General features: G+C 46.2%; 1 protein-coding gene across 1 annotated transcript in view; it reads left to right on the top strand.

The window, feature by feature from the left end:
• Positions 1–10,202: 10,202 nt before the first annotated feature.
• KMO (kynurenine 3-monooxygenase) overlaps positions 10,203–26,847 on the top strand; it is a 28,049-nt gene continuing 11,404 nt past the window's right edge. The window contains exons 1-8 of the mRNA XM_006022059.3: positions 10,203–10,340; positions 11,765–11,834; positions 15,392–15,489; positions 16,786–16,875; positions 18,668–18,716; positions 23,609–23,696; positions 24,794–24,959; positions 26,063–26,134. Coding sequence (XP_006022121.1) covers positions 10,287–10,340; positions 11,765–11,834; positions 15,392–15,489; positions 16,786–16,875; positions 18,668–18,716; positions 23,609–23,696; positions 24,794–24,959; positions 26,063–26,134 — 687 coding nt within the window. The 5' untranslated portion in view covers positions 10,203–10,286. The remainder of the gene's footprint in view (positions 10,341–11,764; positions 11,835–15,391; positions 15,490–16,785; positions 16,876–18,667; positions 18,717–23,608; positions 23,697–24,793; positions 24,960–26,062; positions 26,135–26,847) is intronic.

The following is a 26,847-nucleotide window of genomic DNA, read 5'->3' as shown; positions in this document are numbered from 1 at the left end:
AGAATAAAATATAAATATAGAATAGAAAATAGAAAATATATATAGTGCTTACCTTCTTAAATGGGGGGCTGGGGGATTGCCCAGGCAGGTACAAACCTAAACTGGGTTTATCAGCTTAGTTTATCTCCTCACACTTTGTAGCACGCTTCAAAGGATTTGGCAACACCCCAGCGTGCCCCAGGATCCTAGTTGCAAATCACTGTTCTAAGCTATAGACACGCTGCAGTCTCCCCTTCAAAGTCACTTCCTTGCAGTTCAAATTATTTGCCTCAAGAGGGCTGTGAGCCTCAATTCTGCATAATTAGGCTATATAATTAGTGCCACCCTGTGTTTCTTCTGTGACAATATTATGGAAATATCATAAATCAAGCAAGCTTTCATGTGCATTACATTATTTCACAAACTTTTCTTCATATATTCCTCATATAATTCAGGGTCAAGTTCTTGCAATTTTTTTTTCTGGAGTATTCAAGAAGATACTCTGTAACACTTTGTACCTGTCCAAACTTAAGTTTTCTTCCATCAGAGTTTGGAAATCAGAGTTCCTTCCTCCCTTTCTTTTCCATTAATCGTAGATGGCAAGTTGTATTCCAAGTCCCTCCTGCCCCTATTTTTTCACTGTGCTCTCAGATACACTTGAAGAATGTGTTTGTTAAGTTATACCATTTTCATTTGCCAATTTGTGTTCACTGCAGAAAAATAAATACTTCCTTTTAAACACCTTCCCATTTGTTTTTCTTGATTTGTCTTATCTTACATTTATGTTGGAGCCATCTGAAAAGGCTGGGTTTGAGGTTATCTCATTTAGCATTCCAACATTATTCTTGCCACAATATTTGAGTATGCCACTGAAATCCAAATAGAACATCAAGGCATAGTTGGCAAAGTATGGATAGAAATTCTTCTGGCTTGAGATAAGGGGATACGCCCTACAAGATGACAATTTAAGTAACTGGATTTTTCCAGAGTGGTTTTCAAGAGATAGTGGAGGTAAATTGCCCCTGATTTGGAAGCACATACAGTTCACATCCCCAGAACTACATTAAAGGATTAAGCAGCTAAATTTGGTGTTGTTAAAGAGATCTACATAACTTGGGAAGAAAAAAGATTCTAAACTGTATTAGGGACCATATTTTCCCATGTATTTTAGGTACAAAATAAGTTAGTTAAGTGCACAATTGTCAGTTTGTTGTAAAATTCAGATTTTTTTTATTTTGAAAAAGCAATTCCAGGTAAGTAAGTAGGTAGGAGTCAAGTTGCAACTCTAGAGAAATCCCTCATTTACCTAGGCATCAGGCCAGTGGCTTTCCAGTTACAAGCATCTCTTCCTCTCCACCATCTTTAAAGTTTCCATTAAAATTCCTAACACTACAATCATAGCGAAATTAGTTTGTTATTATCTGTTCAAGCAAAGGAAGAAGAATGAGCAGACCCATCAGTTTTATCACATGAAACAGCAGTTTGCATATTGTGAATGTTATGGAAGCACTGTAAAAGCTTTTCCTATATTATACACCCATTTTGAGCCCCAGTTTCTGGATCCCGGGTTTTTTGTATATACATTGCTAGTATGTATAAACAACTATGCACTCCCAGCACTGCTCGTGGATGGTACCACACTCAGCTGAATGAAATGGACTACCAGCTATTTCAAGTATGCTCAGATACCTCCTTTTCTAACCAGATGCAAACAGATGGCTATCATACACAAAGGACTCCAGATGACCAATCAATTCTGTTCTACATACCACACAGCCTAGTTTGACAAACTGTATTTCATTCTCTCTGAGAACTGAGGAACCACCTTATCAGTGTTTTATACAGCAAACAGGAACAGATCAACCTCAGGCTTGCAGAACTAACAAAGCATACAGAACCACCCTAACATAACAGCCATTTACCAAGAGGAGATCTCTGCAAATGAATCTTATCACAAACACCTTCACTCCCTAACAGAAGATGAAAGAAGCAAGTGTTACATAAATTAGACTATATAATTAACGTGGTGACAGAGTGTGGTTAGCTACCTAGGACGTAAGCTTATCACTCTATTCACACATTTCTCTAGATATGTGTTTTCCAAATCACTTCTGTTTTCAGGATTGAGGACTTGGCCTATATCCCAGCCCAGAAAGACCTAATACTACACCCATAAGTCTCTTCAGAGCACAGTTTAATTCCTTAAATACTGAGTCACATAAACAACATTATTCCTCTAACGAGATCAGACTGTTAGAGCCCAGAGGCCTCCCTCTTGCATGTCTTTTCTTTGCTCCCAGATCAACCACCCTTATGTTCCATGAAGTCTTCCTCCACCTGAGCTCTCTCAAACCTTAGAACTCATCTGACTCCCTGCCCAGGTGGACCTGAAAAATTAAGCCATGCTAGCTTGCCTCAGGCCCTCTGGACCAAAAAGTGGCAGACAACCCAGCTATAGTAATGTTCTACAAAAGACAAGTGGCATCATGCATACGGTATTTTTTCAGGTTTGATAGAACAAAATCAAAAGGTGGAAATTGCCTCAGCGTTTTGAGCTTATGCATCACTGTTATAAAATGAAGTTGTGAACATGTCAAGCATCGTTGCAGCAGGTTATATATACATTTGGTGAACCACCATCCTTGTGGAAAGAGCTGCTGAAGAGACCAGAATTGCTCTGGAATAAAGTGCTCATCCTTTTGCTTAGGGTGATCCAACTACAACCAATACTAGCACTATAGTTATCCAGATTACACTGAATGAATCGCTAATTTAGATGATGTCCCTGGGATTCTTTTCACTTTATCTCCCTGAAGGCTGCACACTGCCCTGGCTGCTGGAGGACAGTGTTTCCCAATAGTAGAATATGCTGTTGTGATAGTCAGATAGGTGGCCGCCCCCCCAATAGAACCACTGACTTTCCCCAAAAGAGTAGAATTATCTTACCCTGTTTTAAAGCAGATGCAGATGAAGGAAATTAATCAACCAGTAACTGAAAAACCAAGCACCACATGCATATAGACAACACAACAGACCTCAGCTTTGATGAAACTTTCATAATTGTACTGACCTGGGAACATCCTGGGAACTGCAATTGGTTCCTGGTTTCCCACTGGCTCTGGAGGAAGTGATTTGGACCCATATGCCAGCTGTTCTGCCCCTTTTCTGCAAAGGCTGTTCCATTTTGCCCTGCTATGAACTATACTGGAAGCCAGAGGGGAGAGGCTTGTAGGCTATGGACTGACCCAAAAGCAATGTAAGAATGGCAGACACTTTACTATGTCCCAGAGACTTAACAGAAACACTGACCTTATGACTGCAGCTCTGTGTCACGACCCAGTGATTTTTTGTGCCTCGGCACTATGGAATTTCCTGGCCACATGAGAGCTCCTTTGCACAGCAGAGTGTTCTGCTGCAATTAAGAGCCTGCGTGCAGGAGAGTTCCCGCCAATTTGCAGTTTCCTTTGCAGGATGCATTTCTTCTTTGCAGCACAGAGATGCACGGTGCAAAGAGTTCCCGCTATTCGGATGCAAATTTGTGCCCCGTTTTTGGCCAGTGCTAAATTATTCACACGTGGCGGCTAGTAATTGGCTCGCTGGCCGTTTAAAATTCCGCGCGACTTCCGCCCAAGTGGAAGAGCTTTGAGCACGCTGCAGAGTGTCTCTGAAGTGATCTGACTTGCGGCTGCCGATCGATAGACTGATCACCTATCGATCTTTCTCCCCGTCACGAGCGCACCCCTGACGTACCCCTTTCCCCGCCGGCTTCGAATTGCGGACGGATTAACTGGCTTGGGCCCCGCCAGCTGGAACAACTCGTGTGGTTGTTCCGACGACCGGACCACCTGCGTCGTGATTGCAAGCGGCGTGAGTAAAGTTTTTTACAACCAATAAGTTGTGTCTGCCTCTCCATTCACCAGCCCGCCCTGACGTACGAGCGTAACTCGAGTCGGCCCTGGCCGTCCGAGACACTCTGAACAGAAATGAAATTCTTCATTGCCACAGATAGAAACAAATATGGCTTGTGTGTATCCAAGTAACAAGAATCCTTTATCTCCCTTCCCTTGGTGCCTGAGCCAATACACCCTGCAGTCAGTGGGACTCCTGACTTCAGCAGTTTAAATATGAGTCCCTTAATGTTCATTCTTGTACCAGTCAACACATAGGAAAGTCTCCCTGCCATGTGCTCAAACTGTAACTTGCTCCTTCAACTTCCCAGGTTTCAACTGTTACGCTGCACCAGGTTGCAGAAATCAATGACATCAGCAAGTCAGCAACATTGCCATCATTACTGATACCATCTTTTCCTGGTGATCTTTGATTGGCATGTGATAGCCAGCCTGGCTCCACCACGTCACCTGCTGATTGCCAGAGCTGTCAAAAACTGTACCATAATCCATATTAACATCCCACTAAGTATCAAATGGGATAGTGAGCAGAGATGAAAATAGAAGGGTGTGCTTCATACAGATAGAGAGCTGCTAACACTCCTCATCCTTGAATGAAGAGAATCCTTTTTTCACACAAAAGTGTATGAATCAGGACATTCAAGCAACAGAACAGCCTGTCAGGCTCCCTGAATCTGGTCCAGCATCAATGGTGGTGGCAACCGTCAATCCTCCTGGATCATGGTGTATGCATGAGGGCCACCCAGACCTTCGATGCATATGCCTGGGCAGGAATTTTTGGAGGAGTGGAGGCTGCCCAGATCTTCCATCCTCCCTTTAGGCCACTGAGGCCGAATCCAAAGACAAGGATCCAAAGTAACAAGGATCCTTTATCTGAGACTGAGTCCAGATGTTTGGTGCCTCCATGGCTGTAGTTGTATAAGTGTCTGGGAACTGAGTCCAGGTCTCCTGTGTGGTAGACAAGGGATCTACCACTGAATCACAGAGGACTCTGTGACTACCAGGTCTCGAACACCTGGTCACGTGCAGCCTTGGTTCGAGTGATGGCTGGTGTACACTTTACAGACTCCCGTAAATTGCCAAGTAGATGTTCACTCCTTGGGTAGTCTTCCCCTATCTCACCTGCCACGACTTTGAATGTTTCCCAGTGGAGAGCTGACTACCCAGGGTCCTTCTGCAGCATGTGGTCTGCCTGACGGTCACTTGCGGGGCTCCGCCACCCCTACACCCCGACCTTACACCACCTTGATGGGTCACTCAGTCTTTTTGGCCACACTCCCCTTCTCATACAGCTGTGGGGCCTCTCGAGTCCCTTCCCATCCTGGGTATCAGCTCTTGAGGCCGATTCGTTTACCCCATCCTGGGTTGTTTGTGTTTGGAGATCCCGATCGTGAAACCTATCCTAGCCCTACAGTGGACTACTTCCCTATGGACTGAATCCCAATGTGATGCCCTACAGGCCCTGCACTGCTTATTCTATTCGTATCGGCCACTCTTGTCTCTCAACCCCTTCACACGGGGAAACACAAAAGAAAAACACAAAAGGAAAACACAAAACAATACTTTTACAGTATCACTGGGAATCTGGGTAGCCCCCTCCTCTGGTCCCTTACATCAGGGTACTGGGTGCCTAGTTCCCTACTGTCTAGCTAGGGGATGACCCCTACTTGGGGCCGTGTACCCGTGGCCTCCTGCTCGAGTTGTCTTTCCCCCTTTTTCCTGCTTCTTCCCAGGGCCCGGTGCTGCCCCACTTCTCTCCCTTCTGGAGCGTCCTGCTCCAAGTGCCTCGTGGTCCCTCTGAGTATGGCTGGCTAATTTCTGTATTCAGGGTAGGTGCCCTGCTTCTTCGCAGCCCTTCCTGCTGCTTCTGCCAGGACTCTCCCGATGGGGGAAATTCCTCCTCCTTCCAACTGGTCCCAATACTCCCACCTGCTATGGTGTGGGTCTTCACGTGCCCTTCTCTACTTCTTCTGTTGCTGCTGCCTTTGCTGATTGCAGGGGCTGCCTCTGGCTCGTCTCCCTCTCTGTCCAGCCGTTCCCTGCCGCCGCTGCCAGGATCAGTGTCAGGAGCCTCCTCTGGCTCCTCATCCGGTGCTCCTTCCTCCTTGAGGGATTCCCAGAATGAGTCCTGTGGCCGTGCCCTCCTCAGGTCCATTCTCCCTCTACCGTTTCCTTCACCATCAGCCATTTTTATTCTTGCTGGCTGGTGATTGGTGGTGACATCATTGGCTGGCCTCAGCTGGATAAAGACGCGACTAATGAGCCGCACAGGCTTCTCTCCCCATTCCCACTGTGCTGCGGCTCCTGCTGTGGATGAGTGTTTTTTTCTTGTTTTAACTTTGATGTTTGTTTCCTCTCCTTCCTGTCTATTCTGTTCCCCGTGACTTTCCCTTTTTATATGGGGTCCTTCCCCCCGTTCTCTCCCAGGACAGACCCCTTCCAGCATCAATAGGAATATTTTAATTGTTAGGTTTCTTTGGATCAGGAACCAGATCCATAGAAAAATAGTTCTTTGACAGCAAAAACACAAACAAGGTGGTCATGTTATCCACTGAAAGATCAATTTGTTATTACTCCTATGGATGAGCTCTGTGGGTAAGTCTGCACTAAGGCACCCATATGGTCTGTGGCCTCTTCTGAGAGTGCACCATGTTATCCACCCTTCTCCTGCGCATGTTATTTACTGTAATGAACCTGAATTGCCCACACTGGGCTTCAGGGAACTTGCTGGTAGTGTTATGATGAATTCTAGGTTCCCCTGAGAAAGGAGCTCTTCTAGGAATGGGACTTGTCTTTCCTTAGTGGCCCCAAAGATGGAAAGTGTTTGGCCCCCTCACGGTGTGCAGCTTTCATAGGTGGAGGTCATTGATGCTGACCCACCAGCCTGCTTCTCAGTTGAAAAGGTATGCAGCAGAGTGTAGCAACCCTGGAGCCAGATTGGAAGCTATTCACAGATGTGGTCCAAGCGCTCATGACATAGGGCAGCTGTTTAGACAAAAACCAGAGGGCTTTTCACAAAGCAAATACAATGAATCAGCTTAATACACTGTACGTCCTCTTCCTTCTAAACTTTGTGCAATTGTTTTGTCACTTTGTACCCTCGTCCTTCAGAGCAGGGGTGGTCAACCTTTAGCCTCCAAGCTAGATCTGGCCTCTGGACATTGTGGGCTTCAGCAATGTTTTATCATCAGGGTGCTGCAGTAGTGGCTGGGCAGTGGGGAGAAGTGGTGGTGGCAGGAGCCAGGTACAGAAGTGCTAGCCTGCCTTTGGACCCAAGCTGGGTAGTTTTGGCCTGCCGTTTGTTAACCACTGATAACGGCTGCTTTAGACCATTATTTAGGTCAGCAGAGAAATGCTTTGTGCGTTAGCTTCATTCCTTGGTAGAGATGTGGATTCATTTGTACTCAGCTGAGAAACATGTTTTTCTTGTGCTGGTATTTTCATTCTGCTCACTTGAGATGAGTTTGCTGCACATTCCCACAGAGTCACAGAAAAGCAATGAAGCATGAGAAAGTTTCAGTACATTTCTCTTTTGCTCAAATATTGTTCTGAGATCTTCTACTACACAATGGATGCGTCTACATGAGATGCTTTACTGCATAGTAAGCATCACCATTTGCACATGCTGACCCTTACTGTGCAGTAATTTCCTCTACTCAGCAGTTAATTTGCTACCTGCAAATGCAAGCAGCAAATTAACTGCCGAATAAGTACTGTGCAGTATGGCATGTGTAGATAGCCAACCAGAAATAAATTTGTTCCTGGTCAGCCAGGCAGCAGAGGGCAGAAGATTGTTCCCTGCCCATAGGAGGTGCTTGCTGCCTGGGTGGGCTTTGCCACCACAGCCTGGGCAGAAACAATGCCTGCCTGCCCCAGCAATGGTGTGCTCTCAGCCCCTGCTCTGCAATCAAGCTCCCAGCCCCTGCTCCTTGATTGTGGAGTGGGGGCTGGGAGTTCCCTGCATGGAGAGAGTTCCCTGCCCAGCTTGGAGCTGGCTGGGACCTGCCCCTAACTGAGACAGTTTCCAGCCAGCCTCAGGCTGCATGAGGAAGTCTGCACATGCAGTATGGAGGTGGCTGGGGACTGTCCCATTTCAGGCAGTCCCCAGACAGCTCTAAGCTGCACATGCAGACTTCCCTGTGCAGCCTGTGGCTGGCTGGGAACTGTTCCAGTAAGGGGCAGGTCCCAGCCCCATGCCCTGATCAGATGATCATGGCTTGGGAGCTTGGAAAGAACTGCAGGAGAGGGGCAGGTCCCAGCTCCCTAACCTGACCTGCCGGTGGGGCAGCTAGCTGCCAGTCCCTGGCTGAGTGGGGAATCCCCAGCCAGCCGGGGCTTGTTGCTAGTTGCCCCACCAGCGGATCAGGCCAGGGGGCTGGGACCTATGCCTCACCTGCACTTCTTTTCAAGCCCCCTGTCCCGATCAGGAAGCCAGGGCTGAGAGCTCACTGCTGCCAGGGGGATATTGTCCCTGCCCAGGCTCTGGTGGCGGAGCCCACCCTGGCAGCAGGCAGCTCCTGGAGGCAGGGAGCAATTTCCCAGCCCCTGCCAGGCGACAGCTATCTCTTGGCCCGGTGCTCCCTGCCAGCCCCTGAGCTAGCACTCTGGGGGAACCTAGAGCTCCCCCTGGCGGCTGCAAGGGGCCAGTACAGGGCCAGAGAGGGGAGGCAGCAGACTGCTGCCAGGCATTCCTGCATGTGTAGAAGTGTGCCCAGGGTAGATTTACTCTAGAGTAATTTACTCTAGAATAAACCCACCCCACAACATTTGCACATATAGACACACCCAGTGCCTCTCAATAAACAGTGCTTATATAGAGTATAGTCTAAATCAGAGGTGGACAATTATCTGGGCTTGGGGACCACATAAGAAGTTTTGATGAGTTGTTGAGGCCATGTCACCACCCTCCCCCCGCCCCCACGAACCCCACCACACCACAATTACTTATGTGGGATGGGGCCACAGGCAGGGAGCAATGTTCAGAAGCAGAACAGGTGGGTAAGGCTGGGATCACGAGGCTTGGTTGTGGGACAGTGACAGCATGCTATGATCTGCTCCCTGCATGCCTCTGCCCTGTGGGGGATGTATGGGGGGGTGTATGTGTGTGGGGGGGGGGGGCTGCCTGGGTGCTAGGTCCTGGGAGCTGGATGTGGGAGAGAAGAGGGGGAGCATACAGCTGAACTTGTCTGGGTGGTGTGGTCCATGGCTGCCCCCGTGGCACTCCACATGGGGTGGAGCCCAACCCAGGGTAGCCTGCGCCATGTTCCTGCCCATGCTTGCTGGCCTGGACACAGCCAGAGCACACAGCTTACCGAAGGGGCTGCTTCTGGTGCAGCTGCAGCAGCCTGGGTGCTGTTCAGCTCCTCTTCCTCCAGCAGCGGCTCATCCTGCCATATTTTGCCCACCTCTGGTCTAAATAGTTTATAAAGACTGTAATCTGTGTTCATTTGCTATACAGCAATTTAGCAGTTTGATTATGATAGATGTTGATGTACATACTGGTAAGGTGGCAAAGGGCTTTATGTTGTCCTGGCCTTAAACTTCTATATTCCTAGATAAGAAAACATACTTATTTGTTTTGGGTAAACAAAACTTCTAAGGACACAATTTAATTCCCATATGTCATTTATCAGAGGGCACATTGGTAAGAGAGTCAACAGATTTGGTAAGAGAGTCAACAGATTAGCTTCACTCTTTAAAGGTCGCTGCATGCAATTTGTTGGTTTTTTTTTTTGGTGGAGCAATTAATTTGATTTAAAGGCATGCTAAAAATTGCAGAGGCAGCAAAGGCTTGCTATGGTGTTACTCACAGGGGGGAGGGAGCTTTGTAATTTAGGCATCAGGCCTATGCTCCAAAGCAGAATGACATCCAAAACATTGGCAGCTGTGTATGGCTTCTGTGGAAAGGGAACACTGGGATGGGACCCTTGGAAGAGGAGCAAGTGGTCTGTTCTTCCCCAGAGAGAGGTATCTGTGAAGTTATCACCTCACTGCTGGAAAGGCTTCTTTGTTTTTATGAGCTAGCTGAGTGCTAAGCAGAAACCAAACTGGTATAAATCCCAGTCATTTGAGATACAAGCATGAGAAATATTTATACACCAAACATTTGTTTGTCCACAACAGGCACAAAGTATGCATGATGGGACACCTTTGTGTTTACAACTTCCCTCTGCAAATCACATCACATTGGCACTACGTACTTGAAAGGAGTTAGGCCCTTGGCTTGGTGTAGCTTTGTCACAGGGTCATAACTGATATCAATGTGTGTTGACTCAGCCGTCTACTGCCCCTCCCCTCTGACTGCTGTATCTTGTAGAGCGTAACAGTGAGCAGAGATACTCTTCCCTCTGGGCACAGAAGACAGTGAAAACCATACTATAGACAGCAACTGCTGCAGTCATGAACTCTACTGATGTTCAGGACACAAAAGTGGCCATCGTTGGAGGGGGCTTGGTAAGAAATGCACTCTTGTATCACTTGTGGTTGTATTCTATTTGCTGGCCATGCGATGTGAGGGAGTGGTGCTTTTCATAAAAACAGTATTATTTTTACCAAGGAATAAAAACAGGAAGAGGTGTAATAGAAGGAGCTTTTGTTTTGGTTGTACATACAGTCAATTTTGGCTTGCCCTTAAATGTGCAGATCATTATAGAAGCCAGCCACAGCTGGTAAAACTAGACTCTATCACAGAAAGCAAATGCACCATAGAGCAGGGAAGTGACTGCTGGGGAGAATATCTAGGCTTATGAAATGCAGCCAGTTCCCTTGCCTGCTTTATCTTACTCCTTTGCATGGTATTTGCTTGTTTGTGGCCAGCAATTTGATTTGTAAATCAAGAGGATAAGAGCTTAACTAGTGAGTTTAAATCTCAGTCCTACTTTTTAACTGGCTTTACGTTGCCTGCCTTTTTAGAAGCCTGTGGACAAATATGGAGTTAGTTGAGTTAGGACCGGGGAAGGCAGTGCAATTGTTTGTGCAGCCAGGACTTTGTACCAAAAGCACTACTGTTTTCTGTGGGAAACTGGTGTTACGGATAGTAGTAGGCTTGGAGTGTTGTTATAGGCACGATAGTTCCAGAAATATGTGAGAAGGAAGAGCTTTTTGGTGATCTCTTCTATTAGCCCAACTGCAGAGTTGGGAGAGATGTTAGACAAGCCTTCACAAAATGCCCTTCTTCAGGTCTGGGGTAGAAGGAAATGCAGCTTAAGCTAAATACCAGATTGCCATCTTTGTTAAGGGTAGACAGAAAACAAAGATAGAAATCAGGCAAAGGTATGGTATAAATGCTACATATGGTATATACTTGCCTTTGCATTTCTAGGCAAACTTGTATACTGTGTAGCTTCCCGAGAGTCAATTCAAAAGAGAAGCCTATAACACCCAATATCCCTCCAGGTAGATAAATAGAATCTTCACAATGGATGCAAAATCTTTCTAGTCCTTGTGTATACACACGGGTCAGTGTTAGTGTAGATACTTCTGCTGCTGAGTCAGGGCTCTTCCTGAGCCATGGACAGGCCCTAAACTTTTCTGTGATTTAATCTGAGGACTTTGCTGGAGGACTTGAAAAATGAGGCTTCTTACTCTGCATATCTTTTTCTTAAGAGAAGAGAAGTGGTTAGCCATGTTAGTCCAAAATCAGGCAAAAGGCAGGGTAGGGTGGCACCCTAGAGACTATCATGCCCTACATTCTGCCTTAAAGAGATCTCCCAGATGCTTTGTCAAGGTGTGTTCTTTTTCCTGATGATCTGCGTATCAAATGATTGTCCCCTTTTGCTTGAGAAGGACCTGTATTTTAGTGGCGCTGTGTGCTTAAAATTAACTATCCAACCTAAATTGTTCTCTAACTGTAGAATACTTTGGTGACTCTTTTGTAGGTGGGTGCTTTAAATGCCTGTTTCTTTGCAAGAAGAGGGTTCCAAGTTGATGTTTTTGAAGCAAGAGAAGGTAAACCCAGATTGACTATATTTATAGTATTACTGTGCTCATCACATCATTTCCATCACAACCAGAGAAGTGTTAAAAAAAGGAACAGCAGACTGGAACTGAAACAGATGCTGTGGGCCTGTCTGAAAAAAAAAGAACATTTTCACTCTAAACTTTCCTGCATAAAATGACATTGTTAGAACTTATATGTGCACGTAATACTGTGATCCATAAAATAAAAGATTAATCACCAAATTAGAAACGTGATTTGATGTAATGCTGTGGAATATTCACTGACTTTCTGTATCTGCAAAAACTGAGCATGTAGCAAGGTTAGAGAACCCAATTCACCATCATCTGTGCCAGGTGGACGACCACAATGATACTGAGAGAGGAAGTTACTGCACACACACAAAAAGTTGCATGTTTAACTTTTAAAGGAAACAGGCCCTCTTTTATCAAAGAGTTTGATTTTAGCTGAAGTCATTTAGTGGCAAAGGTAACCAGTGAATAAGCTTCATAGTTGGAAAGCATTAGAGAAAATTGGATGTACTTAAGTTAGTGAATGAATTCCCATTATTGCCAAGGCATTTTCCCAAGTGTAATATACCCAAGTGTAATATTCCCAAGTGTAAATACGTACTTGCAGATATATTTACACTTCCAAGATGTACTTATACAAGTTCCTGAGGCTCATATGGGCAAAGTGCATGGGAAGAGACTAATGAATAATACAGGAGTAGGGATGAAGTCTTGTTCTCTAATATTCATGGCAATACTGCATCAATGAGTGGTACAATTTAATTTCTGATTCAATAAACAGAGCATTAGCATTCAGCCGCTTAGAGCATGTGAAATATAGTCATATAATTTATGAGACCATTTATGCAGAGTTCTCTGGACAAACATAACCAGTCAGATGGCACTGGATCTGAGCTGCAGCCTGGCACCAAACATGAAGGATGGTGACAAATGTTTTACCAACACCTAATCCAATAGAACACCTGTGCTTATCTTGCTAGAGCAGTTAATAACACTGGTTCACCTCCCAGGACTTCAGGCTCTTCTTAGTTGTTGGTTTGCTCTGACACAGCAGGTTGTCCAGTTACAAGGCTAAGGGTGCTAGTGTGTTGGTAAAAGATACCCCCCTTAATGAGTTATACCATTAATTGGTGCCAAACTGCCACTACCTTCCCTCACTGCCTCACACTGAGAAGGTCACTGTGGTTCACTGAGAGACTTGGGTGGAAAACTGAAATGCGAATGGCCCCAAAGTCATTCCAAATCTAGCCCCCAACAGTACAAAGTCTATGATGAGTTCTACCCTCAGCCTTGGCTGTTCTGCATAGCGGTCTGATCAATAGTACAGACTGCAAAGTCCTGTCATTGGCTGAAGATCTAACTGCTGCAGCAAAGGGCTTTGCTGGAGGTCAATCAAATGCAAGTGGAACCCAATACAGTAGCAAATGCTGAGGTTAGCTTGCTATTTGCTCCAATGCCCATGACAGTTTGGTCCCATCACACTCAGTGTAATGCAGCAGGCCTGGCAATTTATGGGGCCAGCCCTGTAGAAGATTGTCTAGGTGGCTGGAGAAACAAATGTACTCAGAAAAGTGGTGCAGTATAAGAGTTCCTGGCATTGCGTAAACTATAAAATAGGAACTGCCTGCTAATTTGTGCAAAATGTTAATCTGCTGAATGTAAAGGATGAGAAACTCTCTCCTGACTTGGGGTAATTCTGAGAGGAGCGGCCCATAACTCACCCCGTGATTCTGCGTAATTAACACAGCTTGCTATTTCCTGTGCAACATTCAGCTGCAGCTGCTTCTCTGAGCCTGAAGAAACCCAATGAGGAAATGTCTCTAAAATCTTCTGTTGTTTGTTGCCTTATTTGTGCTGTTCAGTCACCCTCAGAAGAGCTAGACAGGCTTCTAGCAGCTTGATTTCTTTGCTACACTGGTAGAGAGGCAGATGTGGCTCCTTCCCTGTGGCCTACACTAGCAAAATACTGCTGCCTTCTTATTATGAGCCCTTCTTCCTTTCATCTTTAAGGTTCCTTCAGGAAGCTCTTTTCAAAAGCTGTCCTTTCTCTAGCTCCCTTTGGGGCTTCCGTTTGTCACAGCTGTGGTCAAGTTTTCACATTCAGGACACTCACCAGGCTGCTGTGCTTAGGCCCCAATATTCTTGGCTTGTGTACATCATCCCCAAGGCCCGGTAGGCTTCAGTCACTACCTTCAGCACTATCTGTGCTCCATGGCTTCTATTCCACTTCATGGTGGAATAGAAAACACATAACACCAGCAGACTCTCCCTGTGCCTGAAGAAGCGTGTTTGTGCTTGCAAGCTTGCAAAGAACAATTTTTTCCAACTAGCTGGTCTAATAAAAAATATCACATTTACCCAACGAACCTTGTCTGTACTGTAAGAGAGAGCTCTGTTTTTCATAAATGATGTAATGGCCTGAAATTACTCATCTGTGTAGAGGTCTGTGGAAGGAATGAGCTTCCGCTTCTGTAAGAGAAGACAACTCAGAAAAAGGTGATTAATGTGGCCCATAATTAATGTGTTACAATGAATCATTCTAATTTATCCAAACCAGTAAGTGGATCTAGTAATGTTTGGGTGGTGTCTAGGAGGGGTCTTTGATACCTCTCTTAGATGCAAGGCACATGGAAGTAATAAAGAAATATTAATGATCTGTGAGATTACAGAAACAACTACAGTACATGCACTAGACAAAGCTGATCTGCACTGTGACCCCAAATCTTGGCATTACCTCCTGTGGCACTCCAGGGACTGCTAGTCTGTTTGTCCTCCAGAGAGGTACTATCTGCTGCCATCCAGTGTTACAGGTCTGGCGGAAGAGCCTGTGTTTCTTCAATAGGAAAATCAAGGTTTTGTAAAGCAGGGAGTTGAGCTGGCCATGCTCAGTAGCCTGCCTTTGGGAGCACTTGCAAATTGAGCCTGAATAGGGGCTCAAGGCTGGATCCTCAGGTACTGAAGGAAAACTTTCAAGCCCTAAGGGCTTGCCACAAAGCCTATTGAAATCCCCAGGATTCTTTTCTTTGCCTTAAATCCAATTCTTTGCCTTAAATCCATCCTGATTAATAGCAAGTAGCTGAGTCTCTCCCCGCATGAGACTAGTCACAGACTGAGGCTGTACTCAGCATGCAAAAAGGTAGCAGTTGCTCCCCTGCTGAAATGCATCCCATTGATCTGTGTTGGGGCAGGGTGAACAAAAGTGCTCCTTAAGGACTTGGAGGGCTAAAATACAGTCTTGGCAAAAGTCCTGCGGCCTCCTCTGGGGGAAAAGCCCCTCAGCTCACATGCAGAATTGCAGGCAGGGCAGCACTAGAGCTAACCCCTGCAGCTGGCTTTAGTGGGGAGCGTTCAAGCTGTGGCAGAAACCTGAGCTTGGTTTTCTCACTTCTATGCAGCTAAAATGGCCTGCCTCAGTGCTGCTGAAAGCTGTGTTTTGAATCTGACATCTAGAGTATGTTCCATGTGCACAGCCATTGGCTCTTGTGCATGAGCCATCAATGCCCCAGTAACTAACCACAGTTTCTATTTTGTTGCAGATATTCGTGTTGCCAAAGTCACCCGTGGCAGAAGCATTAATTTGGCACTGTCTTACAGGGGACGCCAGGCCCTCAAAGCCATTGGAATGGAAGAGCAGGTAGCCACCTTTTCTTTTTAAGCTTGATGGCCTTTCCAGTTAAGTGCTGGTGTATAATGTTGATTGCTCTTTGACTAGAAACAGGCTGAAGTCCCAAGGGGAAGCCATAGCTGTCATCCCGAGGCTGTCTCTATGAGATGTGAAAGATCTCCGCAAAAGCAGGGGTAACATCACCTTCCACAGTATGCCAGGAGCTGACACCTTGCTCTGCTGCCTGGCACTGGAACCAAGGCACAGAAACACCAGCAAGGACCACACTAATATTATGCAGTTAGGACTCTGCTGGGTTTTTGTCAGATCAGGAGATCTACAGATACACTGTGCTTGTTCTGGAAAACCATCAGACAGCTGTATGGGAGACAGAGCTGCTCCTCATGACATTGCTTCTCCTTATTTTTCATTCTTTTCTCCCTTCCAGAAGGAGTAAGGGCAGGAGTGATAGAAGTCAGTAGAAGTGAGCCAGGAGACTAAAGTGGTATCCAGAAGTAGTACAGGAGGACTGACTTCCATGCCTAGGCCCCAGACATCCAGCTTGAGATCTGGATTCTCCCATAGATGCTCAAGTTTAAGGTGTTCTTTAAAGAGACACAGTTAGCCGTAGTAGGCTTAAGTCAGGTAGAAGGCACGGGAGATTTGCACCCTATAGACTAACCAAAGTCTGTCTGTCTGTCTATATATAACAAGGTTTTTGTGAGCTGAAGCTCACAGAATCACCTTACAAAAGCTTGGCTGTATATATAATTTCAACTGTAGTTAGTCTATAAGGTGCATCTCTACCCTGCCTTCTGCCTGCTTTAAAGCCCAGTGAAGGTACACTTCTACAGTGAAGGTAGATGCTACAGGAGACTTTGGCTCAGGGCATGCACTTGCAAAAAAACTCTCAGCCCCTGGCCTGACTCGAAGCCCAGCCCCACTTGAAGGCTGGCTACGGTCTAAAACTCCAGGCATTCAGGCTTACAGAATCACAAAGACAAATGATTGACAAGAACTGAAAAACAGGACTTTTTGCTGTCCGTTCCTCATTCAGAAACAGACAGGGGGCAAAATGTTTAAAAACTGGATGGTCTGGTATAAAGCAGGGCCAATGGTCACCCTAGTGAAATGTGGTGGTTTTACGTCTGTAACTGTAAATGTTTCCTTAGTAACTCACTAAAGGGCAAACTAGTTTCAGAGTGCAACACCTCACATGTTGCCTGAAGCCAGGTAACATATCTCCTGAGCAATCTGTTCCATTGCATTCAATGGGCCTGTTAACAGGAGTCTGAGACACCTAAAACTTTTTCCTTCTGATTGCAGATTGTGTCCAAAGGCATTCCCATGTTTGCAAGGAGAATACACACACCTTCTGGCAAAAAGTATTCCATTCCCTATGGGACAAAACACCAGGTATTTTCCTTCTTACAACTTTCCCCAGATCTAGCTTTGAGTCAGGTCCTTTACTTGAGATCACTGAGCCTGTAGTAATTACACACAGAACATGAATTAAAGCAGTGGTTCTCAACCTTTCTGGACTTGAGTCCCACCTCATTTCTGACCTGCAGTCCCCTGGCCCTGCTGGTGCCCCTCACTCACAACCCACAGCCCCCTAGCCTTGCCAGTGCCCCTCCTCCCAACCTGCAGCCCCTGCCCCACTGCCCCCCAGCTCCCCTTAGGCCACCCATGCTGCCTCCCACCCCATCTCCCATCCTGCAGCCGAAGGAGGTAAGGGCAGCACTGCCCCGCCAGTTCATTACTCGTTGTACTGCTGGTGGTGCAGCTGGTGTGTAGGTCCCAGCAGCGACGGTGGCAACAAGGCTCACCATCCTGCTCTGCCTTCCTGCACTGGTTCCTGCCTACTGGACCATGAAGGTGGCTTCTGCCCGTGGTGGTCCAGCCAGGCTGTGCCCACTATGGGTGCAGAAATCTAAGTGGGGGTGTGCCCCCTCAAAGCCCCACGTGTTACCTATGCCCCCCCCTGCCCCAGGCAGGAGTAGAGTGCAGTGCTGTGGCAGGTGCACACGAGAAGGTGCACTCAAAGAGCGGGCTGAGCTGCTGCACTGACAGCACTGTGCAGCTTGCCACCTGCTTTTGCAGCTCACACAGTGCCAGGCTCAGCCAGCAGAAGTCCAACATGAAGAGCACCTGGCCCAAGCCCTCCGCCTGGAAGCAGCTGGCACCCAAGTGCTGCTCTCCTGCCTCCTCGACCCTCAGGCATTAACCCCCTAAAACTGTTTGCAGCCCCCCAGGGGGCCATGGACCCACTGGTTGAGAACTGATGAGTTAAACGATTCCCACTAGGAGGAAATTCACAGCATCCTTGGAAAAACTCCAGGTTACCCCTCCCTCCCCCCCGCCATGGATTTTCCATTGCTTCTGCTCTTGGTAAAGCCATGCTGTAACAGTGTGAAGTCCTCAGTGGATGGACTCTATTTATTTCATACATTGCACATCATCAGCATTAGGTAATAGAATGCTTCCCAGATTTTTGGCTGATGGAGCCACTAGTGCAGCCAAGTAACCATGTAATTTATTTTTTTGTAACTATAAAATAAATATCTTTACTCCCTTAAGCCCTCACAAAAATTGTCCCAATGGTGTAGTTCTGACAGGCCAATCATCTAAATATAGATTTAATTTCCTGCAGCCAATCACATTCCCTTATTCCAGGGGTAGGCAAAATGCAGCCTGCAGGGCCATTCTATCTGGCCTGCAGGGCCCCTAAAAAATTTAGAAAATTAATATTTACCTGCCCCTGGTTGCCTGCCATGCAGCCCTCATTGGCTTGCCAAACTCATTAAGCAGCCCTTCACCCGAAATAATTGCCCATCCCTGCCTTATTCTCTCAGCCACCCCTCACCCTCAGTCTCCAAGTCTCTTTGTCCCACTGCACTGTCCTTTCTTGCTTTCCCCAGATTCAGTCTGCCTCCCTATTCTAATCCTCCCTTCCGTCCACATTCCTCCTCCCCGTTTCCCCACCATCCCTTCTCCACAGTAGGTAGACCACTGCTGAACTGCTAGGGCCAGATCACGGGTTCACACTCTGAAAAGGACACTGTGGAGTGGGAGACGTGTTTTGACTTCAGGGGGACTGAAGTGCTTGCAAGTTATGTTTATGTGGAGACACTTGGAAGAACTGGTGCTTGTCTGTTTAATATTTTGTGCAAAAAGTCTTCAGAAACATTCACTATTTTTCTTGCAGTACATTCTGTCCGTGGACAGAGCAAATTTAAACAAAGAGCTGTTAACTGGTAAGTGTTCTAGCCTTTTTTGAATACTCCTAGTCCCTCTTCACTGTCATACTTTAAAAAATCTAGGGTTTGAGCCAAAAAAAATTAAGTTTTTACCATATTTTTTTTTGAAAGTGCAGCTTCTCCAAGAGTTCTGGGTCTACTGTGGTACTAAAAATTGACTTTGAGTATCTGTAACTATATCCTAATATGTACCTCTGATAACACAAATAAGTATTAAAAGTAAATTAGAGTCCTTTTTATGCAAGGACAGTAAAGCATTTGACAAACATTAACTCCATGACACCCTGGTTTGACAAATAAATGTTATGCACACTTTATGGGTGAATAAACTGGGACAAGGAGGAGTAGGATCCAACTTTATAAATGTGGCTGCTGAATGTTGGATGCCTAATATTGTCTCAGATTAGGTGCCTGGAATTAGTAGATACTCTTGAAAATTGGGATGTAATTCTTTTTCTAAGCTTTTTCTCTAGATCGATGCTAACTTGAAAAAAATCATTTTAGGATTTTATGAAAGAAACCAGCAGCAGCATTTAAAACAAACGTCTATGGACCTGATATACAAATTTGTTTTAAGAATTATTTTTAAATACAACATCAAAGGCCTGATATGGCCTCCTAATGCATAGGGAAGCAAAAACTATAGATGAGAAGTTTACTGAATACTGATAATGGGAGATTAAAGAGTATAAGCAACCTTAAACCCCATCTCTTCAGTGTTTCAACTGTACTGAGTCAAAATAAAATGCAGCATGGAATGCATTTAATACATTTAACAACATTTAATAGGAAAGAATTATTGCTACCTCTTTCTAACCTGAGGGCCATTTAAAACTTGGGGTCCTGTGTGTTGATTAATTTAAGAGGAGGAATTGCTGATGGAGTCAGGCATTTCTTTGGTGCAATCCTATTTACATACAAAGAAGGTACAAAGTCCTGTTTCCTTGAACACAGGAGGAATCATACAATGGCAGATAGTGGTTTTGCTCACACCTCCAAAACTAAACCTACTGGCTTTCATCCAGTAGTTAACCCCAAAGCTCATGTCTTTAGACTTTTCCCAGGATTGTGCTAACCAATGTTTCTGTGACCATCTGGTGCTTGATTCCTACTTAGTCTCCTGCTGTTTCTCCTGCTTTTATTTCACACACGGCTCCATTAAAATAATATTCAGAGGAACTTCCTCTCCTTACACAGTTCAGATCCCTGATCTGGTGGGAGATTCTATTGTCTCAGTTAACCTGGATCAACAAATGAGCTCAAGGATTTCTCGCAAGCATCTTAAATGAAAGAGAACAGACACAACTACCCTCCAAGTTTCAATTATTGGTGCATTATCAGAGTAAAAAATAAGAACTTGCATGTGTTAAAAGGTATCTCTCCATAATCCATCCAGCTGCATGCCAGGTTTGGCTGACAGGTGCCTGCCTGTGTCTCCCACTAGCTGCAGGCCCAGATTTTGGCTGATAATGTTTATCATGGAATAGTATCCATGAAGTTGTTTTGGAAATTATGATTATTTTGGTGAATACAAATACTTTCCCAAGGTAGTTTGATGTGGTCTCACACAACATTCTCGCAGGCAAGCTAAGAAAGTATGGGCTAGATCAGTGTTTCTCAACCTGTGGTACGCGTACCCCTGTGGATACATGAGACACGGGCAGGGGGTATGCAGGTGCTGTGTTTTGAGTTTGGCCTGCCCTCTCACCCGGTGGGTTGGAGGTGTCTTTGCCTGTTTGGGCCAGAAGTTTCGGCCGCCGTCCTGCCCACCACATCTGTGTCGCCAGAGCTTTCACTCCCTGGCATCTGTGTGCCGGGGGACAGGGAAGGAGGTCCCGTACAGGCTGCCCTGGGCCGTGGTCCATGAAGAAGTGGGATTTGGCTCACAGTGGTGAAACCAGAAGTGCCATGGTCAGTCTTCCGATTTCACTTTTGCCATGTTGATCGGCAGGGGGTACGTAAGCTTCCAAAGGTTGAGAACCACTGGGCTACATGAATGGACTGTAAGGTGGATAGAAAATGGGCTGGAACATTGGACTCAGAAGGTAATAATCAATAGCTCAATATCTAGTTGGCAGCTGGTTTCAAGTGGAGTGCACCGGGGTCAGTCCTGGGGTCAGTTTTGTTCAATGTCATCATCAATGACCTGGAAGATGGCATAGACTGCACCCTCAGCAAGTTTGCAGATGATGCCAAGCTGGTGGGAGTAGTAGATGCACTGGAGGGTAGAGCTAGGATTCACAGTGACCTAGACAAATTGGAGGATTGGACCAAAAGGAATCTCATGAGGTTCAACAAGGACACGAGTAAAGTCCTGCACTTAGGACGAAACAATCCCAGGCACCAGTACAGGCTAGGGGCTGACTGGCTGGGCACCAGCTCTGCATAAAAGGACCTGGGGGTTACAGTGGACAATGATCTGAATATGAGCCAGCAGTGTACCCTTGTTACCAAGAAGGCTAACAGCATACTGGGCTGCATTGGTAGCTGTGTTGCCAGGAGATCCAAGGAAGTGATTATTCCCCTCTATTCGGCACTGGTGAGGCCACATCTGGAGTACTATGTTCAGTTTTGAGACCTCCACTACAGAAAGGATGTGGACAAATTGGAGAGAGTCCAGTGGAGGACAACAAAAATGTTGAGGGGCCTAGGGCACATGACTTATGAGGACAAGCTGTGGGAACTGGGCTTATTTAGTCTAAAAAGGAGAAGGCTGAGTAGAGTTTCAAAAGAGGATGGAGCTAGGCTGTTCTCAGTGGTAGCAGATGACAGATCAAAGAGCAACGATCTCAAGTTGCAGCATTGGTGACTGGTGCCTCTTGAGTCATGGCAGGTATGTGCCCTCCTTGACACCAGTCAGCGACTGGGGGGGGTCCCCCAGAGGCTGATCCCATTGATCGGGGGTTGGGGGGCCCATGGCCGATCTCACTCACCAAAAAGTGTCCGCACCACTTCCGCAGTCACTTCCAGAAGTCCCACAGCCACTTCCAGAAGTGGTGCAGCCTCAGGGGGAGCACTGGTGCTCCTGTCTGCTCCCCTGCCCGCTGGCTAAACAGGGAGTGCGGCCTGATAGGGAGAGCACTGGTGCTCTCATGGGGTACACGTGCACCTCCATGCACCCCCCATGCATCGCCACTGAGTTGCAGCAAGGGAAATTTAGGTTAGATATTAGGAAGAACTTTCTCACTAGGAGGGTAGTAAAACACTGGAACAGGTTGCCCATAGAGGCTGTGGAATCTCCATCCTTGGAGGTTTTTAAGATCCAGCTGGACAAAGCTTTGGCTGGGATGATCTAGCTGTGGATGGTCCTGCTTTGAGAAGTGGGCTGGGCTAGACGACCTCCTGAGGTCCCTTCCAACCCTAAATTTTCTATGATTCTATGATCTGTTGCACTTCTAAATATCTTCTCACAAGATTAAACCAATATTAAAGAGGCCATCCTTAATGGACTGGCTGACGCCAACATCTTAAGGGATAGCCAGCACGGGTTTGTCACAGGTAGGTCTTGCTTGACCAATCTCATTTCCTTCTACAACCAGGTGACCTATCACCTGGACAAGGGAGAAGAGATTGATGTCATATATCTTAACTTCAAAAAAGCCTTCGATCTGGTTTCCCACGATCACCTCTTGGAGAAACTGGCCAATTGTCGCCTTGGGTCCTCCACAATCTACTGGCTGGAAAATTGGCTCCGGGGTCGGACCCAAAGGGTAGTAATTGATGGAAGTCACTCATCATGGTGTCCTGTGACCAGTGGGGTCCCCCAAGGCTCTGTCCTTGGACCCATACTGTTCAACATCTTCATTAATGATGTGGACACTGGAGTCAGAAGCGGACTGGCCAAATTCGCCGATGACACCAAACTTTGGGGCAAAGCATCCACACCAGAAGACAGGCGGGTGATCCAGGCTGACCTGGACAGGCTCAGCAAGTGGGCGGATGAGAATCTGATGGTGTTCAACGCCGATAAATGCAAGGTTCTCCACCTTGGGAAAAAAAACCCGCAGCATCCTTATAGGCTCGGCAGTGCTATGTTGGCTAGCACTATGCAAGAAAGAGACTTGGGGGTCATCATTGACCACAAGATGAACATGAGCCTGCAATGTGATGCTGCAGCTAGTAAAGCGACCAAAACGCTGGCTTGCATCCATAGATGCTTCTCAAGCAAATCCCGGGATGTCATTCTCCCCTTGTACTCGGCCTTAGTGAGGCCGCAGCTGGAGTACTGCGTCCAGTTTTGGGCTCCACAATTCAAAAAGGATGTGGAGAAGCTTGAGAGAGTCCAGAGAAGAGCCATGCGCATGATCAGAGGTCAGGGAAGCAGACCCTACGATGACAGGCTGAGAGCCCTGGGGCTCTTTAGCCTGGAAAAGCGCAGGCTCAGGGGTGATCTGATGGCCACCTACAAGTTTATCAGGGGTGACCACCAGTATCTGGGGGAACGTTTGTTCACCAGAGCGCCCCAAGGGATGACTAGGTCGAATGGTCATAAACTACTACAAGACCGTTTCAGGCTGGACATAAGGAAGAATTTCTTTACTGTCCGAGCCCCCAAGGTCTGGAACAGTCTGCCACTGGAGTTGGTTCAAGCGCCTACATTGAACACCTTCAAGAGGAAACTGGATGCTTATCTTGCTGGGATCCTATGACCCCAGCTGACTTCCTGCCCTTTGGGCAGGGGGCTGGACTTGATGATCTTCCGAGGTCCCTTCCAGCCCTAATGTCTATGAAATCTATGAAAACACAGCTGTCACACCTTGCACCACACTCCTATTAAAAAGGATCTAATTTGTTCTAAAAATGAAAGTCTCAGTATCCTAAAAGATTGACCGGGGTTATTTGTGCAGGTGAATTTCATCTTTACCTTTAAACATCTTTTCTTTTTGCAGCTGCTGAGAAGTATCCCAATACTAAGCTGTACTTTGAACACAAGCTTTGCCAGTGCAGTGCTGAATCAGGGACATTAACTATACAAAGGTAACCCACAGCACGACCTCCAAGTGCTGTCTTCCTTTAGTTTTTGCTTACTTATTAATCAAAACTCAAACAACTAGGGCAGGCCATTTCAAAACAGTTTCGTTGTTTTTGAACTGACAATTGGCATCAGTTTTACAAAGAATCAGACATGTCAGCCCTTTCATGAAGAGTTTAGAGAGAGCCAAAGCAACTTCATCAACCAAAATTCAATCAGCAATAGACCAGACATATGTTAGTAATTTCTGCAAGTAACAGATGTTTCTGCCAGGACTGTGCTTGATTTCAAGCTGTCTGGGGTAGTCTGGGGTAGACTGTTTCTCCAGAGGCTGATTTGAATTGTAGCCCAATGTTATTTGAATAGAACCAGTCCACCTGATTTCTGATGCATTTCCTCTTACAAAATTTTAGTGGCCATTGTGCCGAAGTGTCTGTGAGATTATTCAACTACAGATTGTTCCAGCTGTGTGTAAGGAGACAATAAGCAGGGGTATGTGAAGGAGGAAAATGGGCTGAGTATTCATTACAATTGCAGGCCTTTGCACTAGAAACTCTAACAAGTCTCTGGTGTTTCCTGTCGTGTCTGAAAATAATGAGGGCTTGTATACAGCTTTTTACCTCCAGAGGGACTCCTTGCTCAGCACTAGTTTCAAGAAAGGCTGACTTGACTTTTAAAAGTGTTGAAGAATCCCAAACAAACAGGCTGGACTCCCAAGCTAGTGACAGAGCATGACTATGTTAGACCAGTGTAGTCCTGTAACAGTGAACACTGTTACACATAGGGCAGACTCACCTGCTGGTGTCAGCAATCTCTGTTTCCACTCCATAACTGAGATAGTTGATGCAAATCTCTCATTATTTTACACACACCAATTTTCACAACCTCCGGTATAATTCTGCGTCCCAGCCCTGATCTTATCTACTAGCATCGAGCAGGCAGCCAGCTCACACCATAAAAGATAAAATGGTGTGGAAGGTCCAGTCAAAGAATAGGCGTAGGACCTCAGCAGCAAAGTGCAAGGCCCCTGGGGCTGTGATCATTTCTTGCTAAAAGTCCAAAAGAAACAGCATTATTCCACCCGATTTCTCTGGTTTTTCAGATGTGATGAAACAACTCTGGAAATCACTTGTGACCTCATAGTGGGATGCGATGGAGCCTTTTCGACAGTCAGGAAGCAGTTCATGAGGCAAACGCGTTTTAACTACAGCCATGAGTATATTCCTCATGGCTACATGGAGCTAACTATCCCCCCCAGGGATGGAGATGTAAGTAAGCTCTGCCCTGTGCTCTGCTATGATGTTAGTGTTCCCTAGCCCCAGTACATGAAATCCCTGCTGCAGCAGCCCTTGGGGAAATCCTTGCTAAGAAAGTTGGCTCTCAAGGGTGAAAGAGGCTGTTCCTTCCTCTCAGAGCCATTGTTTCAGGCTCCTTGCAAATTCAGGTGGACATGACTGCCATGTTTCATGTTTTCAAGGCAAACTGTATGAACACAAGGGCTAGACTGGTATTTTTATATAAATTCTAGACTGTGGGTCTGTAGCAGACTCAGCTCTCTAGAAAATTTGGGGCCTTTGTGTACACAGAGATGAAGCAGCAGACAGGCCTTTTCTGTTGAAGATGCACATCATTTACTTTTGCACAAAATAATTACTTGGGTTGAAAGTCATGAGCAATGTGGGCTCAAGAAGCAGCTTGCAATTTTACCCCCATTGTCCTCTGAATATTGACTGCAGTGAAATTTCAATAGATACCTTCATTGAAAGTACTCTAACCTTCCCATGGGTTAAATCTCTTGAAGGAGCAAACTTTTAACTCCTGATTATAGGCAATGGTGATGCTTCCATTTGCCTTTGTTTTACCACTGATTGTAGAATAATGCAATTCCTCATTTGCAAAGGGCTAACAGCACACATAGTGGATACCTGCATTCTGCTCCATGCCTGAAAATTCCTGGAGCACATGTTATAGCATTTATGGGACCACAACTGACCATAGACTATCAGCTTTCTTCCTTGCACTCTTCTCTCCCTCCACTGCTTGGGATTAGATGTACCTTCCCCTGAACTGTCAGCTTCTTGTATGGGAGGGATCTTGCAATCATCTTGTATATTGAAGGAAAAAGAAAGGAATTGCTGCACTAGCTAAGAAGGCAGGAGATGGTGATTCCAAGGGCTGGTCTAAGGGGGCTGTATGGCTTTTGTACTGGTAGAGAAAGAAGGTAACAGCAGGAGTGAGTGGGTTGGGAATGAAGAAGAAGCCCCTCCTTGCTGAAACTTTACCATATTCTTCTGCTTGCCCTTCTGCAGTGCTGATTCTTTGGTAATGAGCTTGCTAATGAGGTGCTGAAAAATCTTCCATTCTCTTTCAGTTTGCCATGGAACCAAATTACCTTCACATCTGGCCCAGAAACACCTTCATGATGATTGCCCTGCCCAACCTGGTAATGACCTAGAACTGCCATTCATTTCAGACTACAGGGATGACTTTTGTCTGTTAAGGCACTCTATGTGCTGGAACTCTTGGTGGGGTTTGTTTTGCAGAGCTATACAGTCTCCTGGCACTCAACTGGGAAAGGCTTTGCCTCATCTGTGAAGTGGCTAGTGTGACCTTAATCCAGGAAAGTCAAGGCCTGGAACTGCCAGAGTTGGGGCTAAGATGCAGGGAGGTAGGGTGGAGGGTTCCTCATGTCCTCTCCTTATTGGGCACCACTTCATGGGAAAAGGAAGATGTGATCTCATCCTGTGTGCCATAGACTGTGAAAGTACAAACCCTGTTTGAAAAGGCTGCAGTCTTGATTTCTACAATGAAGCCTGGAGTGAGGTCGTAGAGCACAGTCCAGTGGTAAAAAGTGACCAGAGGGTGTGGGGATGGAATAGCAGTGGTAGGTGATAGAAATAAACCAGGGGCAGGTTTGAATACCCAATCCAGCCCCAGATTGTCTGATACGTCTCACCTGGCATTCTCCATCTCCCCCAGAAATCCTCTAAATCAAAGGCATCAATGTTAAATGCACCTGTTAGGAAACCTCACTCTAGCCCAGGGGTGGGCAATTATTTTGGGTGAAGGGATGTTTACTGAGTTTTAGCAAACTGTTGAGGGCCGCATGGGTAGCCCTACCCCTTGACAGGTGCCCTGCCCCCCCACCCCCACCCC

Source organism: Alligator sinensis, unplaced genomic scaffold (genome assembly GCF_000455745.1).
Source record: "Alligator sinensis unplaced genomic scaffold, ASM45574v1 scaffold566_1, whole genome shotgun sequence".
Classification (NCBI taxonomy): Eukaryota; Metazoa; Chordata; order Crocodylia; family Alligatoridae; genus Alligator; species Alligator sinensis.
This window is presented reverse-complemented; position numbering and strand designations above follow the sequence as displayed.